The 19980-nt window shown below is 33.9% G+C and overlaps 1 protein-coding gene across 1 annotated transcript; it reads left to right on the top strand.

Annotated features, from left to right (window-relative positions):
• Positions 1-990: 990 nt before the first annotated feature.
• Positions 991-19918, top strand: LOC132189816 (L-arabinokinase-like). Its single transcript, XM_059604615.1, has 29 exons — positions 991-1432; positions 1858-1965; positions 2119-2187; positions 2361-2444; positions 2594-2670; positions 3222-3288; positions 4304-4361; positions 4484-4551; positions 4657-4719; positions 5400-5453; positions 5572-5674; positions 5752-5861; positions 6004-6123; positions 8464-8520; positions 9721-9893; positions 9987-10155; positions 10744-10827; positions 12038-12163; positions 12490-12620; positions 12693-12774; positions 13174-13261; positions 14414-14457; positions 14576-14671; positions 14758-14834; positions 15704-15904; positions 16184-16349; positions 17425-17496; positions 18702-18905; positions 19676-19918. The coding sequence occupies exons 1-29, from the start codon at positions 1328-1330 to the stop codon at positions 19796-19798; spliced, it is 2979 nt and encodes a 992-aa protein (XP_059460598.1). The 5' UTR covers positions 991-1327; the 3' UTR covers positions 19799-19918.
• Positions 19919-19980: the final 62 nt, after the last annotated feature.

Here is a 19980-nt window from a genome sequence, read left to right as displayed (position 1 = left end):
CTTAACATATTCTAATAGCGTGAAATGTTAAAGTCAATAAAATTGTGATACTTGTCCTATTTAAATCAGTCACACTAATAGAATATATTAAATTAGTAAACGAAATTTGATTGTAGGGAGTAATATATTTTTTTGGACTAAATTGGCTTTATGTGGAGATCCATTAGTTTCATAGACAAAGCATTATATCCTTATTGACCCATAAGATAGGTATCATCAATGATACAAAATGAAATTTATGTGAAAAAATAAATTTTTAAAACCTAGGTACTAAAAGAACATTTAACTTGAAGAGCATTGGTCATGTCAAAAAAAAAAAACTTGAAGAGCATTGGCATGAATTTATAAGAGATTGTAATGCGGAAATAATAAAGCACAAATAATAAGATAGTAACACAGAGATATAGAATACTGTGATTATTATTCTTGAACTCCATGGTGTATTCTAACATAATTTTCATAGGATGAAGTTACCATTTTCATATTTAACAATATCATTTCCATATTTATTCATAAATGAGATATTATTTATAATACAAAATAAAACCTATATTAAAAAAAAAAAAAAAGGTAAAGTCATTAAAATCGAGAGATTACTTACAAAAAAAAAAAAAAAGCATTTAATCTTAAATATTATTTCAAATAAAGAGAAAAAGGAAAGTATTTTTATATTAAAATAATATTAAAAGAAGCAAAAGTCTTTGCTTGATTTGATATTTTAAAACAAATTTTGAGTCATGATTCTAAGAACCCCGTGCATGAACAAGTTTTTTTTTTTGTTTAAAATAATTAAAATAATAAAATAATAAAATTTTATTATTTTATTATTTTAAAATAATAAATCACCACGGCGTGCAACACGCCGGGCGTGATGTTTAGCATCACCCAATTTGAGTTGTATATTTAGAGAAAGGGAATATGCTGCTAGTACTAAGGGTCAAGTGACGTGATCTGATTTTGCTATTATTTCTCATTGAAAATCCAACTTCTGTTACTCGTCCCCTACCTTATCCAGGCTGAGGTGGCGCTGACACGATTTTAACTGATCAATACCAAGAAGGGGGAAGGGTAAATTGGAAAATAAGAAAGCAACCGTGACGCAATCATCGGAGCTGGACTAGCCGAGGGAAGGAAGAAGCCGCAGGGTGCCCTGGGGAGCTGACGCGCGAATAAATGTCGTGATCTTTTTCACCAATCTGTTGTTTCCGTTCCTCTCTCGCGAGCGAAACGTTTCGTATATATTAGGAGCATCTGTCTCATTGTTTGTTATATAGAGAGAAAAAGAATTGTGATCGGTAGCAGAGAGAGAGAGAGAGAGAGAGAGAGAATGAGAATCGAAGAGAGTGACGGAGTGTCGGCGTCGAAAGATCACCTGGTCTTCGCTTACTATATCACTGGCCATGGTTTCGGCCATGCCACTCGTGTCGTCGAGGTCTCATTCCCAAATCAATTACATTCACCTATCCAACATTTCATCTCTCTCTTCTCTTTTTTGGTTCTAAACACACTCCCAATTTATTTGTTGTTCTTGATCGGATTGTTGTTCTTTTATATGTTTTGTTGACTTTTTCAATTTTTTTTTATTTTATTTTATTTTTTTCGTTTTGAATCTTTTTTTTTTTTTTTTCCCGTTGCATATCAGGAAATATAATTCTGATTGTAGTAGCGTTTCCAAGAAATAATTTTGAATTCTTTTAATTGAATTTTTATACAAATTTCTGTTGTTTTTTTGAACAGTTGCAGAAAGAATCCGGTCAAGAATTTTGATATATATATATATATTTTTTTTTGTTAACATTTTTGTTTTCTCGAGCAATATAGTTATTTAATGGATCATCATGGATGTGATATGCGTAGGTTGTGCGGCACCTGATTCTAGCCGGGCATGATGTGCACGTGGTGACCGGTGCTCCGGACTTTGTTTTCACCTCCGAGATACTGTCCCCCCGGCTCTTCATTCGGAAGGTAACTTGTAAACATTTTCTCCCTGCTTTCAGCTTTTCTCTATTTGTCTCCAGCTGCCAAACTAACTATTTTCGTAAATGCAACAGTGTATGTCAAGTTAAAAGGAAATTTTTTTCGGTGTGTATTAACTTTTATTTATTGATGTAAATTCAGGTGCTGTTGGATTGTGGAGCGGTTCAGGCAGATGCATTGACAGTGGATCGTCTTGCCTCCTTGGAGAAGGTATACAAATATCTTCTCATAACAACGCTAATGGATAAGTCATTGTGCTTTATTTATTAACATTGTATCACCTCATCTTTTTTCGATTGTATGTTGACTTCTATATAAAGAGGATGGTTTCTTTGTCACCTTACAAATTCTGTTTCCTTTCTTTCTGATTCTGGGTGTTCCAGTATTCCGAGACAGCAGTGGTGCCTCGGGATTCTATTTTGGAAACGGAAGTGGAGTGGCTGAACTCCATTAAAGCTGATTTAGTGGTACTTAAGACGCTTCTCTTAATTTTTGTTGAATTATAGACATTTTAATCATATTACATTGGCCATTCCCAACGCAACTATCAATTTGGGGGGCAGCTGCTTTAATTATGGACTGTCTTTGGCAATTTTTTGTGCTTATCTAAGAACAGGTCTCGGATGTTGTTCCAGTTGCTTGTCGTGCAGCAGCTGATGCTGGAATTCGCTCTGTTTGTGTCACAAACTTCAGGTAACTTGTTATATCACTAGCATTTTGTTCCCTCTATTTTGTGTGCTTCTGTAATTTCTCTTTTTAAGGGCTTTAGAGTATTTTATGTGGCCTAAATCTAGCTTTTATGAGGTACATTAATGGTGTTGATCGATATCTTTTATTAAACTGCGAAAATGATGCTTGAATTCTCTCTTTCCAATCTTAGTTTCTCTTTTCTATCATAATTCTTCTTTTACTTCTCCATCCCCATATTGGATTGTCTAAAGAACCCAACCCACCATCTCGTTCTCTTCAAACATTTGGTATTCCACATAGTTCTTGTGCTCCTTCTTATCCAATCTATGTTCAATCTACCGTAATTGGCCTTTCTCTTCACCTAAGCCTCTATCTTGTGATAGAAAACTGTCTGTGAGTAACTAAACTATAGAGAGAAATATAATAGAATATGGTTTCTATTCTCAAGTTATGACTTATGATGAATTATCATCGCTAAACTTGTCTGAGTTGCTGAATGCATCAAATTGAGCACTCAAGCATTATTACATCTTCATCTTTCCTACCATTTGCAGCTGGGACTTCATCTATGCGGAGTATGTGATGGCTGCTGGAAGTCATCATCGTTCGATAGTTTGGCAGGTGACCTAAATTTTCTTATATCAAATATTTTATTCTCGAGGTTTCTCTTTTTGATTGAAAGAAGTCTTGTCAATTGCCAATTGCATCTTCTTTAATTTGATTTTATTTGGCCAAACTTGATTTGATATACTTTCTAATACCATAGGCAAAACTTGTCTGAGTTGCTGAATGATTTTAATCAGATTATCTCTAATGATAATGTGCTTTAGGTGTATTGAGTTTGGACAATATATTGAGTGGCGGCTAATGTTGGCAAATTTCCATGAAAATCATCTGGAAAGTTATATAAAAACACAAGGATATTTGTTTTGACACTAGTTTCTTGCATATTATAACTTAAATATTCCTGTTCTCTTTCCATAATCACAAATGTAGAATGAAGTGAGACTCAAATGAGATCATTAACGTGATGTCCATGTCTTGTATTAATATGTTCGTATTGTCAATTTCTTCTGATTTTAGTAACTAGGAAGGGAATTTCATGGATGTAAGGCACACTTCCCCCCCATTGTGGCAATTTCTTATTAATACCAAAAATAAGTAGAATTCTAGACAACTACTAGGTTTCTAGCTTCTTGACATCGTTACCTCTTCCACCATTGAGGAAAATGTAAAATATACTTCCTCTATCTCATAATAGATGATGTGTTTTCCTTTTTGGCTGTCTTAAAATAGATTAAAGTTTCTCAAAATGGAAGCATTTCTCTATTTAGTTTCCTATATTACCCTTAAATTTTAACCTGCCTTTTTCCAAATATGAAATCACTTTCTTTTTTTCAAAAATTTGAGCTCTCTTTGTTCGGCTACTCTACGGAATTTTTAAGAAAAAGTATTTGTTTCATTAAATTGCATGAATTTATAAACCTTAATCTATTATGGAACAAAGGGACTATACAAAACATGAGGTGATAATATTGGTCTTTAATTTCTTGAAGTTTTCAGTTTTGCCTTTTGGTGTTTCCTGTGCTTATTATTATTTTTCTAAACTTGTTCAGTCTCTTGAAAATTGAAACAGATAGCAGAGGATTATTCCCATTGTGAGTTCTTGATCCGCCTCCCAGGATATTGCCCAAGTATGTTATTGCATAACCACCAGACAATGGTTTCATTGTGTCCAATTTGACCTTCCTCAACTAGATAAACTTTTCCGGGGCCTTTAATGAATTTGTCTTAAAATGTATGTTTTGCCTTGCAGTGCCTGCTTTTCGAGATGTTATTGACATACCTCTCGTTGTGAGGAGGTTACACAGATCCCGCAAGGAGGTTTTGGCTCACAGAACTGCTAAATTTCCTCATTGCATTATTCAATTAATAATAATAATAATTATTATTATTATTATTTTTTTTCAATTTGTTTCCTTGGTATAGGTAAGGAAGGAGCTTGGAATCAGTAATGATGTGAAACTAGTTATCCTGAACTTTGGTGGACAGGTAACTGATTGAGCAGTTGTCATGGATAGTTACTAGGATGCCTTTTTTTTTTTTTTTTAATCTTATTTGGAAAGATTTCATTAAATGATTAGTGACTACAAATTTGGCCTGATGGATTATTCGTGTACTCTCTCTCTCCCTCTCTCTCTCTCCATGCTCTTTATATATTTATTTATTTTCCCTTGATAGGTGATTGGTTGTGATGTTCAGCTGCAGTGGCTGCCTAATCTGTCACCTCGATAAACTTTTCTTTTGTTATACTAGTTATTGCTAAACTAGACCATAAGGTATAGCACAACCTTATGGTCAGGATCTTTAACTCTGTCGCACATTAGCAGTGAATTCTAGTTGCATGAATGTTGTATTGATTTAGCCAAAAGGTAGCTGCATATAGTTTTCATTGATCAAGAAAATTGATGGCAAAATGCTGCAAGTTTGAATAATTGTTAGACTGAGATATACCCTGGAACACATCTTCTGGTCAATGGGTTTGCAGGGGTTTGCAGAAGTGCAATAATGACATCAATTTTTTGCTGTTCTCTATGACGGATGTGTTTTGGGCATGATGATATTTGCCTCAAACATTAGATGCATGTTACCACTTCTTTTTTAAGTTACAACAATTTTGCTTCCTTTACCTAATTCTTGTTGCACCTTTATTTTCTGTCTCTCGTTTGCAGCCAGCTGGCTGGAAGCTGAAGGAGGAGTACTTGCCTTCTGGTTGGTTGTGCCTGGTATCTTTTGTAGCATATACTCTATATCCTAGCCCTGTTTTAAATGTTCTTTGATAATTGACATAATTGTATGATTTTGCTTGCTTTGGTGATGGCAATTAATTGTTCTTTTGTTCAGGTTTGTGGTTCTTCTGACACCCAGGAGCTTCCACAAAATTTTATAAAGCTTGCAAAAGATGCGTATACACCTGATCTTATTGCCGCATCTGACTGCATGCTGGGTCAGTATTAAATTTTTGCTGTTAGCTGGTCTCAAACAACAACTAGATATAAATATACAGAACCTACACTGTTTCAGGAAAAATTGGATATGGAACTGTCAGTGAGGCTCTTGCATTCAAGTTACCATTTGTCTTTGTACGCAGAGATTATTTCAATGAAGAGCCGTTTTTGAGAAATATGCTTGAGGTTTAATTGCTTACTTTTATTTCATTATCATTATCTTTTGTCTTCTTCATTCTTTATGCTCCTGTTTTGTCTCTTCATCTCTTTCAGGAAATGCTTATCAAGAATCTAATACTTGTGGAGATATTATTATTTTTTTAAACAGTATTATCAAGGCGGTGTTGAGATGGTTAGGAGGGATTTACTCACTGGTCACTGGAAACCTTACCTTGAACGTGCAATTAGTTTGAAACCATGCTATCAGGGAGGCATCAATGGTGGTGAGGTAAACTTTTCTTTGCTCAAGTCTAATGATTCCTTTTTAGTACAGGAGTTCAAATAGGACTAATTTAGTTCTATTAAGTTTCTCTTCGAGCACTTCTTAAGCACCTTCTAGTTATGGATTTCATTTGACCAAAAGAGTTTGCGGAATCCAAATCTAATTGAGTTTTGATAAAAAAAATAATAATAATAATCACCTGAAAGTTGATTAACAGCAATGTTTAATGAACATGGATGAACATACTAATTGCCACAGACATGAAGATAAACATGTAATGACACCCTTATTCTCTTCTTTGCTGTAACCTTTATGCTGCAAGTGAAGGCCATTACCCAATGTTGGTGAAGGGACTAAAACTTTTAATGAACAGAGAAGATATGATTGTAATTTTATGTCAAAGATGAATTGTCTTTATCAAAAAGCTAAGAATTAGTTGTCTTTGTTGTTGTGGGTGTAGAAATTACAAAGTATTTACACGGTTAAAGTTTGTTATCTTTACTATCAAATTTACTGATACCTAAAGGCCTTCAAAGTCGTATTTGTGATTGTTAAATTGTTTTTTGAGCATTGTTTAGTGATTTCAAGCAAAATATATGGAAATTCACTATTAGAGTTAAGGAAATGCCAGAATTTGAAAAATAAAAAAATAGTGATGAACAAATTATATTAAAAGTACCATGATAATGTAGATATTTTTATATGAAATTTCAATACGCTATTACCTCCTTGGATCATAGGTATTCCAAATATGATTCCCCTAAAGAAGCATCTCATTTACTTGATCAAGAAAATGCTATTTGTACTTAAACCTATCATGAACATTCTCGTACTAAATGATGTGGTAGTGTGGTTGTGAGGACTCTTGTCCTCCGAACATTACTTCTGTTTCAATTAGAGGTTGAACCTACTTGTTTTTTTTAATATAACCAATAATCACTTTCCTTGATAATGATTAATTTTATTATTTCTTGTTTTCACATGTATCTTCTCCTAATTCCCATTTTGTTCTTGGAACTTTTTTAAAAAATGACTTATCCTAGAAATTGAGATAGAAGATGAAACACATTTTAATGTAACCTACATATCAACATATTAACTAATTATTCTTAATTTAAAAGTTTTACATAAATTGGTATATGGACTTGGCACTTCTCCACATTTACTATGTTTGACTAATAGATTGACTATGTTGAAAATATTAAATCCCTAAATTGTGCATAGTTGAATACAATATTATTCAAAATGCTTTCCAGGATAACTTTTTTATTTTTTGTAAGTGCTTTCCAGGATAACTTGGTTAAGTGTATCTTTTGTTTAGATGATTAGTCAAAAAATACAGAGTATCAAATTGTATCCAAAGTTATTTCCATATACATCCATTGAAAAAGAAAACTTACGTATTAAAAAGTCACAGAATATAATGATAGTTTTTAGCATAACTATATGATTACAAGAATTACTTAAAGACTAAAATCTTCGATGACATGGATATGAATTGCATTTATGTTGTCAATCATACTTAGAATTGCATCAATAAAAAAATAAAAAAAATAAAAAAAGTCTCAAAGCTATAAGGAACTTTGGAACTGTCTTTGTATGTGACATTTCAATAGATATCTTAGTCCACAAGTATATTTATGACAATTGTCTTTGATACATTGGTGGGAGCAACTAATCGAAATACATGAGGACTAAGTGTTTTAAGGGAATATTTGGCCAGAGGGGATGTGCATTTGGAATTTCTTAACTTAAAACTTAAGATTGTTTTGGGACAAGGAGCTCTAGCTTAGATGGCATCTCCTCCTCTGTAAGAATAGCATGGAGGGTTGGTCAGGAGTTCAAAACCCTCAGTTGTGTATCTTACCAATGTAAAAAGAGAGAGAAGAAAATAAACTAACTTTAAACTAATTAAACAGTTGAATGCGAAAGGGTTAACTAACCCATACTGGATATGTATAGAAAAACCTAGACTTTACAAAAAGGAGAAGTTTGCAAAAATGGACCAGTGATGCAGACCCTTTTGAATTAGGTTTCCACCTTCAGGAAGTTCAACAGGTCTGGAAGTGTTGAATCCTGAACTCTTTAGAAAAAGTTTTCAAATTTCATTGCTAGTGGGTAGGGTTCTAAACAAGAAAATACTACCTTGTTTTCTAATTATTCCTTGACCTTGAGTTGCAATGGCTTCTTCAATATGTCACAGAGCTTACTTTCATATTTAAGTTAACATTAATTGCTTTCAAATGATTTCCTGATGCATTTTAAATATGTCACAGAGTTTACTTTCATATTTAAGTTAATATTAACTGCTTTCAAATGATTTCCTGATGCATTTTACAATTATAGGTAGCAGCTCAAATCCTGCAAGAGACAGCTACTGGGAAAAACTATGCATCAGACAAGGTAATTGAATGTTTGATGTCATATTTATGTTTTATTTGGTTTCTGGATTTTGCCAAAGTATTAACTAAATGATTAAATTTATCTTTTCTTATTAGTTTCAGCCTTTAGGATACGTGGTAATTTAACATAGTATTAGAATAGAAGTCATAAGTTCAAATCCTGACTTCACAGTTTACTTCCCATTTCAGTTCAATATTTCACGTGTTGGGCTTCACTTATTGAGAAGTTTGAATTTCACATGTGAGGGAGAGTGTTAAAGTATTAATTAAATGATTAAATTTACCATTTCTTATCAGTTTAAGCCTTTGAGATAAATGACAATTTCATTAATTTTTTAGGTGCATTATTCTTTTTTCTCATTATGATTGGGCAGGTGTCGGTTTCTCTTTCATTACTGTCATGTGTGTGATCTGGTCTGATCCACTTAACAAAATTTTTTTATCAAAATATTTATATATAAACTTCTGGACAAATAGCCCTCCAAAGTCTGTTAAGTTTTCTATTTATTTATTTTTTTTACTTTTATGGGTATAATTAGTGCATGAAAAACCAGATATCCTATTAGTCAATATGAAATAGAGGAATATCTGATCAAATCTGAAGATAGATTGTTCTTATACATACATATGTACGTAAATGCATATGTATACATTAGCATTATACATGCATGTGTTTGATATATACATATGTATATATGTATGTATGCATTATACATGCATGTATAATGCATACATACATTGTATATATGTATATATCATACACATGCATGTATAATGCATACATACATATGTACATATGTATATATCATACACATGCATGTATAATGCATACATACATATGTACATATGTATACATCATACACATGCATGTATAATGTATACATATGCATTTACGTACATGTGTGTGTGCGCGATGTAAAGAAATTTGATGAAGAATTCTCTTGATGAAATTTTCACTACCCATGATTAAACCATGTGACATTTCAAAGAAACATAGGTTTAAAACAAATAGAATATATCAATCCATTATCTGAAAACTTCAACCCGTGTAATGCTAAAAGGTGTCCATAGCTGGAAGGCTAAAGCATGGGTGTGTTAAGACTCACATTTATGCTAAACAGTAGTGTATTAGAAACAATTTTATTTTCCAAGAGTGAAGAACACTCAGGTTTTAATTCCATTTTACCTTACTGAAATACAGCTTAGTGGGGCAAGAAGATTGCGTGATGCTATAATTCTTGGGTATCAACTACAAAGAGTTCCAGGACGAGATATCAGCATCCCAGACTGGTATTCAACTGCTGAAAATGAACTTGGTATTTCTAGTGGATCACCGACTTACCAAGAGACTGAGAACAGCTCCATAATGAGCTCGTGAGTTTCTCTTACCTTTAATAGTTTTTAGTTTGTTTATAGAGTTGACTTGCCTGCTTTGCTGAAATCCTTACATTTTTGTTTGTAATCTAGAAGCACCGAAGACTTTGAGATTCTTCATGGAGACCCTCAAGGTTTTCCCGATACAATATGTTTCTTAAAGAGCTTGGCTGAACTAGATGCTGTATATGAGACTGAAAAGAATGCTGAGAAGCGCCAGATGCGGGAGCAAAAGGCTGCTGCTGGACTTTTCAATTGGGAGGTATTTCTTATTTGAGCTAAAGTTCCATCATTTTTTTTTTTTTTTTTTCACTTCTCCTGCCTAGACTGATTTGTCTGAGTAGCATATGTGGGTGAGGATGATATTGTTGGGGGGATAAAAATAGTTGAATTTTGACGCAAGATGTACATTATTTATTGCTGTAATTTTTTGTGTTCACACAGCATATCTTGTAGCTTAGCAAGTGATAAAGTTTCTTCTCCATGCGTTTGGATAGACCCTGAATTGGATAATTGTTATAAATGGGTGCTTCTTTGTTTGAAGACATAACTGCACGCGTTTGATAAATGACATATTTGATGTTTGATGATCTACTTAATGACAGAGGTATTCCAATGTTATGAAAATTGGATTACGCTTCAGGAAGCACTCCCATTTTTAATTCAAACTGTAACTGTGAGATAATTCTTAATTTTCCACCATGTAAGATAAATTTTGGACATGATACTGGATGACACTTGTATCCTTTTCAATTTTGTGGTAGTTAGATAAACTTGCAGCTGCTTGTGTGTGTTCAAGCTGTTTGGCATTTTGATAATTTCATTTTGCTTCCCCCAACTTTGGTTACAGGAAGAAATCTTTGTGGCAAGAGCACCTGGAAGGCTGGACGTGATGGGAGGGATTGCTGACTATTCAGGAAGTCTTGTCTTGCAGGTTAGATTTCTCAGTAGGCTAGTTCCCCTATTTTCTGCCTTTAATGCATACTATTGCCATCTGGTGCCTTCTTTTCCCTCAAATTTTATCTTTCTATGAAGTAAGATTTAGCTGTATTTATCTCAAACTATTTTTGTTGCATATTTACTAACCATTAATTTGCTTGCTTAAATTATTCTAGACCAAATGATACTTGCTATAATTAGATTTTGACCATTAGTTTGTTTGAGAAGAAGGAAAGGAAGGGAAAGAAGTTAGTAACCATGTACTTCAAAATTTTTTCATTCATGTTATGAATTCAGAGCTGAGGGAGTTGCCAATGTTGCAAATCAAATTAGATCATAATGAACTCCTCTATTCTTTGTCAAGGTAAGCACTAGAGATGCAAGAAGTGGGAAGAGAATGAATGAGAAGCCTGAAAAGAGCAAATAGCAACATGAACTATGATGTTAGCAACTGTTTCTTTCTTAAGATCACATTAGGAATTTGGAATATTGATAAACAATTTCTTAATGATGGTAATGACTAGCACAAACAACTGGACCTTTTCGCTATCGTAGATCAATTTTCCATTACGGAGACCGAAGAGGATGTTGACCATATATATACATGGATGATGTTGAATATTAAATTTTGAGTGTTTTTTAACTCTAGATACCTATCGAGTTTATAGGGGAAAGCTCTATTGGATGACGATAAGTACAAATATAGTTTTTTTGGGTAGGATTAATCATCTTTCAAGTAGTCCACCCATTTCTTCTCTGAATAGTTGGTTATAGCATTCATGCTACTTTGTGCTGGGGGTGCATATGCACTATCAAAATCCGGTGTTATTCACTAAAAATTAATAACTTCAGGTCTTAGAGTGGCTTCCCAACATTAATTTTATCAGCTTATTCATTTATATGATCTCTATTTGAAATAAATCATATTTTCTCTGAAAGTAGTTTGTTCTCAATAACAATTTGTTTTTGAGTCCCAAGTAGTCACTACATAGCACCTGATATAGATGTAGAAAATTTTCTAGAAACTCCATCCTTTTGTATTAAGTAAATTCCTTCAATAATTCCTTCAAGAAGTTTGTCTAGTCATAGAGCTGGTATTATTTTCTTCTCCTTTAAAGTTTCTTCAATTATATGATTGCTTACATTTTCTTCCCTTCCACCCCCATTTTTTCTTTTTTCATTTTCTTTTATCTGCTCGCTTGCAGATGCCAATAAGAGAAGCCTGCCATGTTGCCGTGCAAAGGAATCATCCAAGTAAACATAGACTTTGGCAACATACCCTGGCTCGGCAGCAAGCCAAAGGACAAGGATCAACACCTGTCCTGGAAATAGTATGTATGAGCATTTGAGTGGACACTACATTTTATTGTTTTTCTTTTGAAGTCTTTTCATCTATAGAAATGGTTGATTTTTCTTCTCCTCTTGGATTGTGAAGAGGGTTGTTATTAATTTATTTTATTGATAACTAAAGAGGGGTTGTTATTTTCAATAGAATGTAGATATAATCTGTCTATTTGAGTGGTTGAAATTTAGTCACAATCAGCTTGGAGCCCATGGCATACCTTTCATTCTCAGAAGAAAGAAAACTTCATATTGAATTATTTATTTACTTTATTTTATTAATATCTTTGTTATGTCCACATTTTGGCCAAATCAGGTATCATATGGTTCAGAATTGAGCAATCGTGGCCCAACCTTTGACATGGATTTATCTGACTTTTTTGATGGAGAGCAGCCAATGTCATATGAAAAGGCAAGGAAGTACTTCGCTCGAGATCCATCCCAAAAGTAGGTCACTTTTCGTAATTTGATTGTCTGTAATTATATCATAACAGGCAACTTATATGGTTCCTGTTTTAGGTGGGCAGCATATGTTGCGGGGGTGATTCTGGTTTTAATGACAGAATTGGGTATACACTTTGAGGATAGTATCAGTATGCTGGTATAAGTTGCTCCCTATCTTAGGCTATCAATGAAATTACTTTGCTTTTTTTATTTTATTTTATTTATTAAGATTCATTTGAGTCTGGTATCATGCTTAGTTCTAAAATGCTACTCTCTGCACGATTGTGCTGCTCTAATGTATACTTCTTTATTCTCTCTATTGTGTTATCACTTCTCTGTTTCTCATGATGTTTTAATTTATGGGGCTGTGAGACTGCTACTAATGCTTGCACCAGAAATTATGACATTGACACAGTTTCTTTTCTTAAATTTTTTGTGATTATTAAAATATTCTTTTATATGAGGCTAATGTTGTGAGTTATTCGTGTTCCATTTTATCATCTTCAAAAGTACATATATAGGCCATCATTAATCTCCCAATATTACAAACATACAGGTTTCTTCTGCAGTCCCTGAAGGTAAAGGTGTATCTTCTTCTGCCTCTGTGGAAGTTGCTAGCATGTCTGCCATAGCTGCAGCTCTTGGTAATTTTATTATTTAAATATATCAGACTTAGAACACTGTCTAAGACTCAATTTCTTAAGTTCTTTTCATCAGTGGTCCGAGAATTTTGCTTCTTTCAGGGAGGGAGGAGGGGGGGTTAGTAACCTGTTTCTTTAGCTGCATGCATTTTTCTTGTAGGTGGGTGGTACACAACTACATGTAAGAATAGAGGACAATGAATACATCAAGCTAGATGTAGGCTACATCAGGACTAGATCTAGTTATGCAGATAAATAAAATCTTACTCCATAATTAAGATGTCTCAACAACCCCCGTCCGATTGTGGACAACTAATATCTGGAGCATTCAAGTCTTTGAACCCAAGAAGGCTAGCAGAAGCTTACCTTTTTCCTTTTTCTTTTTTTTGAGTGCCTAGGTGGTGTACAAAAACAAGCCGCCTAAACAGGTTGACTTCACTGACTCTCGTAGCAATAATTATACTAAAATCACCAATAAAATCAGGGAGCTCTTATAATAGTTTTGGTGCTACTCAATGCAAAAAATGCTAAAGGTTATGACCAAATCCAAAAGGAACAACCCCCTGGATAATAATGCATGTGCATGTGTGTGAGAGAGAGAGATCATGGGGCCCAGAATTGTAAAATTGTCCAATTTTCTCACATACTTTCCCAAGAGTATCTTTGAGATGCAACAAGAATGAAACTCATTTTCTAGTGATCACAGCCAGAAGTTTAACATCATAACCACGTGACTGCGTAAGGGAACTTGCTGAAAACTGGACCTAACTGTCATTGCTGAGCATGACATTTGTTAAAATTCTCCTTCTGGAGTCATGAATCAGAGGAAAGAGGCCTATTTGACCTTGAAATTCTATTTTAAGTGCTAGATATCTGAAACCAATATTAAGTTCTATTCTATGGAAATGCTTAATATGTGATTCTTCCTGACAATACTTCTGGCAAATATATGACGGGGATTTCTCTGTATTCTATTGCAGCTTCAGACTTGAAACATGACAGTTTATGAATTATGCTAGTGTAAATATTGTACATAATTTCTTGTTTTTCTCCCCTCCATTTTTCTATGAAAAAAAGCTGCTACTCATTCTTATTCTATCTTCGAGAAGCAGCTGGAGAAGCAATCAACTTAAAATCTTCATCTATACTTTGCAGGATTAAACATTAGTCCAAGAGATCTTGCTTTGCTCTGCCAAAAGGTTTGGCTTTTCAGCATAACCTTCTGATTTATTCTTTGCTTCATCCTAGTATGTTTCATTTTTTTTATACCTTGTGCATATTATGCTACTTCATTTATTGTTTCATTTTGTTTATTAGGTGGAGAATCACATTGTTGGAGCTCCATGTGGTGTGATGGACCAGATGACTGCAGCATGTGGTGAAGCCAACAAACTTCTGGCAATGGTGTGCCAGGTAAGCGCCATTAGTTCTGGAGAAAACAACTCTGCAGTGTTTGTTTTACAGATCAAAAAAATAATGTCCAACTTGAATTTGTGCAGCCTGCTGAGATAGTTGGGCTTGTAGAAATTCCTAGCCATATCCGGTTTTGGGGAATTGATTCAGGAATAAGGCACAGGTAACAGGTCTATTAATATGCTTTATTGCCATTATTCTGATATTTGTTTGCCTGTTGCCATAATTGACATTGTTTTATCTTGTCGTTTTGCCTAATTTTCATGGATGAGTTAGCTGAGTTGAGCTTGCATGTTTCGGGTCCGTTTGGGATTGTGGTTTCAATAAATGTGATTTTTAAAATTTCGTTTTTAAAAATTACATTTTTAAAATCGCTACTTTTTAAAATTACAAAGGTATTTGGTAAAACATGTTACAAAGTACTTTTTTTATCAAATATTTGTTATGCGAAATTATGATTTTAGTTTAAATTTGCGCTTTTTTAAATAAGCACCCCCTAACCTGCTTAAAGAAATTGTAGATTTTTTTCCTATTTTAGATTAGGTGCTTTTTAAATCGCAATGCCAAACACCTTACGTTTTGTGATATCTTTTAAAAACGTAGATTATTCTTGCGAAATCGCAATCCTAAACGCACCCTTTCTCTCAACCATGGTGCGAGTGTTGAGGCATTATGAAGATTAGGTTATTGGATCCTATGTATATCTTAAAATAGTAGCACAGTATCTGCATATTCATTATAAGATCCAAGCTTTATAATCTTCTTTCATTCTCAGATTATGGATCATTCTTATAAACCTTTCATCTGGTATCCACATATTTATTCTATCTTGATGTTTATGTAATATATCAAATGTATTTAACTTCTTAATTCCCCTTTATCTTGGCGCAATAGCTGCTCAACCAGTTTTTTAAATTCTGCTCTTCTATTAAGCCTCGAGAGTTATTACTATCACCATCATTGATTACTCGCCTTTATCTCGTTTTGTTTGAAAGTTTTTGAATTCCAAGTCTTCTGGTATTTTTATGGCAGTATTGGTGGTGCAGACTATGGATCCGTTAGAATTGGTGCCTTTATGGGTCGCAAGATGATAAAGTCTATTGCATCTTCTATGTTGTCTCCATCATTACCAAGTGCCAATGGGGCAAACCTTGATGAGTTGGAAGATGATGGTGTTGAACTACTTCAAGGTGAAGCTTCACTAGATTACTTATGTAACCTGTCACCTCATAGGTATGGTCCTTTACAAAACTTTCCTTCTAGAGATATTCTAAATGACTTCTTTTGTTTTGTTTTTTTTTTTTTTTTTCAATCTTAGAGAGAGATCAAATAAATTATCAAATTCTGATGTTGTGGATTAGTAATCTATTCTTGTACCCTCTCCCTCTAGATTATATTACTGTGTCAAAATTATGGCTGGTTGCAAGATGATTCAATTTTAAGTGAGATCAGTTTGGTTCTCCAATTGTAAAGTTAATATGAGTTCTCATCCTTTTGTAACTTACATTACAGATATGAGGCTCTTTATGCTAAGATGCTTCCTGAGTCCATGCTTGGTGAGATGTTTCTGGAGAAATATGCCGATCACAATGATTCCGTCACAGTAATTGATCATAAGCGTATTTATGGAGTGGGAGCACCTGCTAAACATCCTATATATGAAAATTTCCGTGTCAAGGTTAGGAAATGTTTTTAACTGTTTGATTGATAGTTAGAAAACTGAATTTGCATCACAAATATCAATAATGGATTAATTAGATGTTGCTTCATGGAAAGGACACTTTAAATTAGAGACTTTGGCGATGTGAATCCAAAGAAGAGTTTTGTGATTAATCCGATCATACTTATTTTCATACACATTATTGTAATTGGTTTCCAATTTAGAGGGTAATTACTCTATACCTTTCTCAGCCTTTTGGCTAAGATCAAGTGTAGAGGTTAAAGTAGTAGGGCAGACCTAAGGTTCAAATCTTGCACACATATGCGTGCTTGCGCACACATACACATTGAGAGATCAGTTTCCACTCCCACTTTGGTGCGAGTGTTGGGGCATTATGAAGATTAGGTTATTGGATCCTATGTATATTATATGCATAGGGGATCCAATTGTTAATGCTCCTTTGTATATGTGAGAATGTGTTGGTCAATGTACTTTATTGATCAATATTAAGCTTATGTTGCTTTGAAGTTGGATTTATTATAATAATCAATTGTTAGATTTTTATATGTTAAATCAAATTTTGTTTCTTTCCATTCTTCTCTAAATGCTTCTTTTGGTCTCCTTTTCTTTATTTATCTTTATAAGGTGAAAAATTCATCACTGAAATTAACTTTACTAGAACATGAGAATACTTTATTTGAAACTAGATAGGGGATAGTCTAACTGAAGAGCCATCTCCACTTGAATGGTGGTTAATATATCAAGTCACTATCTTGCCTAAGCAGAATCGCCACAGCCCTAGAGGTGCTTTCTTGGTGCTGGTTAGTCTCATATGTGCTATTATAAGTATTGATAACCCGGACTCATATAACTATCTTTATATAACTGTAGTTCATACATGATATTATTGCTTTACATTTCCACCGATGGTTTCTTTTTTTCTATTTTTTTGGGAATATTTTATGGACTTTATTACTTCAAGGCATACAAAAGACTAAAGAGATAATATGCAGCAGATACCTTGTATTATTTAGATTTGATCACCATTATTACACATCAGCTGAGTTGCTTCCCTTAATTACTCAACTTACAGGCCTTCAAAGCACTTCTAACATCTGCACCTTCAGATGAGCAACTTATGTCTCTTGGAGAACTATTGTATCAGGTATATCCAATTTTCTGGTTTTGATACATTGTTAGGTGATCTTGGTTGGCGAACTCCACTCTAAATACATTGTTAAATGAGCATGATACCCATAAAACTTAGTCCCTTCTATTTGTTGTACGAATGAGTGTTTTATTGATGGATATGAGGACTTTTATGTGAAATGAACAAGGAACTAACAAATAGACATCCAATTAAACTTAATCTTAAATTGATTGGTTGGGTGAGTATGCTTATGATAAGTGACGAACAATACTTACCATATTAGGTCGACTGTTCTTTCAAGGTCTGACTTTGTAATCCTTAAAATTTGAACTTTATATAAATTACAATAGGATACTCAATTATTATCCTACATATTAGGTTGACCACTGGAAGTGCTGGCAATTTGAGTGCCGAAAATAGGTCCAAGCTCATGGATTCAGCTTTTTAATTTTACAACAAGAAATGATGATATAAGTTGTAGCCTTCATATATCGAATTGTGATACCCCATTTGCCCGAGGAAAATTCCCATCATTGATAAAATTCCTGATTACTTCTGAGAAAGAATGATAAAATTACTGATTACTTATGAAAAAGAAAAATGTATCAATACAAGGTGGGGTTGGGCGGGACATGTTCACTGGTTCCATGCCCCCAACAAATTTGAAGCTCCTATATGCCTAGTCCAGCCATTTGTTCATCATTAGTAAAAACCAAAATATCATTAGTAAATATTTAAAAAGGACACACACACACACACATTTATAATACATTTGTGAAAATCTAAAATTGCTTTATAATCTATTGGCCTAAGTTGCAATTGGTGGGTTGATTAGCTAACGTGGCCAACCCATCCATTATGGAAATAGGTTCAACCTACTAAAAGGCAATCTGGTTCATGAAAGTTGAACCGAACTATGTAAGGTGAGTTGTGGGGTCCATGTTTGGAGGGTGCCACCCTGTCTTCATTCTATCCAAAGACCAGATACATATATAATGACATTTGTCATTATGGTTTTTAAATGAAGCATGTTTTCCCATCATGTCTCAAATGGACGATATTCTGCATTTGATGAACATGCCATGATCTTATTTTGTATGCATTTATTGAGTATCTTAGAAAACCAAGCAAAATTCTGGAGTTATGATTGTCATGTTGATGATTTTTTTATTCCTATGTGTGGAATAAAATAAATTTTCACGTTTGACCGTCTTTTGCAGTGCCACTACAGCTACAATGCTTGTGGACTTGGCACCGATGGGACAGATAGGCTTGTACAGTTAGTACAGGAAATTCAGCATAGTAAATTATCTAAATCCGAAGATGGGACTCTATATGGAGCCAAAATCACAGGTGGAGGTTCCGGTGGAACTGTTGGTGTGATTGGAAGGAACTGCCTACGAAGCAGCCAACAAATTATTGAGGTAATTTTGTTTCTTTTTCCAGGAAAAAAAAGAAGCTTATCTTTTACTTTGACACATTAGAGCATTAGAAGACCTGTCCTTTTTTTTTCCCCCTTAAAAATCAGCCAGTGTACGTCTTCAACTCAGACCATCTCTCCCCATTAAATCATAGCTATCCAAAAGACTTGAATTAATAAGAAATGATAAATTTAATCATTTAATTAATATTTCTACACTATTCCATACGTATGAAAAGCTTTAATATTGTAACACTTACCCTTATGTGTGAGCTCAAACGTTTATTAATATTTTAGTATTTCCGGTACATATACTTTCTCAACAAGTGAGACCCAACAAATGAAATATTTAAAGTGTGGAGTCACTGTTCGAACTCAGGACATCTGCTCTGATACTATACTAAATCACTAGTTACCATAAAAGTTTAAGCCAATAGCAAATTGTGAATTTAATAATTTAATTAATATTATAACACTCCCTCCTATCAACTTCCTAGTCTCACCCTTGAGGTCAGTTAAGATGCCCTCCGTGTATATCAATCTACAGCTTGTGGGCTGAAAAGTTCTCACGCATAGCATGTGTCTTTACTTGCCGCTGGCCTTTTAATTGAGAGTGAATTATTCTTCTCCAACTGTTTGCATGGCTTTCTCAAATGTTGTTCATAACTGGATACATTACTGCCAATTATTTGGTGATTTAGTGGTAAGCTGTTATTTATTAATCTCAATAGATCGAACTGAAATTATGAGCTTTTATGTTGTTTGATTATCCAGATTCAGCAGAGATACAAAAGCGCTACAGGCTATTTGCCATTTGTTTTTGAAGGCTCATCACCAGGTGCTGGAAAGTTTGGCTACCTGAAAATACGCCGTCGCATCTCTCCCAAGCTAACATAAATGTCAGCTTTGTGAGATAAAGGAATTAAAGGGAAAACATTTATTGATTAAGCCTAATGTGGGCTGCATTATGTCAATTTTTATTAACAATTAATAAATTTACAGTTTTTAATTTTTACATCTCATAATCCGGCTGGTTTTTAGTAGTAGTGTGGGCATGCTTGCTCTGTTACTCATGAGTC

This window comes from Corylus avellana, chromosome ca8 (assembly GCF_901000735.1).
Source record: "Corylus avellana chromosome ca8, CavTom2PMs-1.0".
Taxonomy (NCBI): domain Eukaryota; kingdom Viridiplantae; phylum Streptophyta; class Magnoliopsida; order Fagales; family Betulaceae; genus Corylus; species Corylus avellana.
This window is presented reverse-complemented; position numbering and strand designations above follow the sequence as displayed.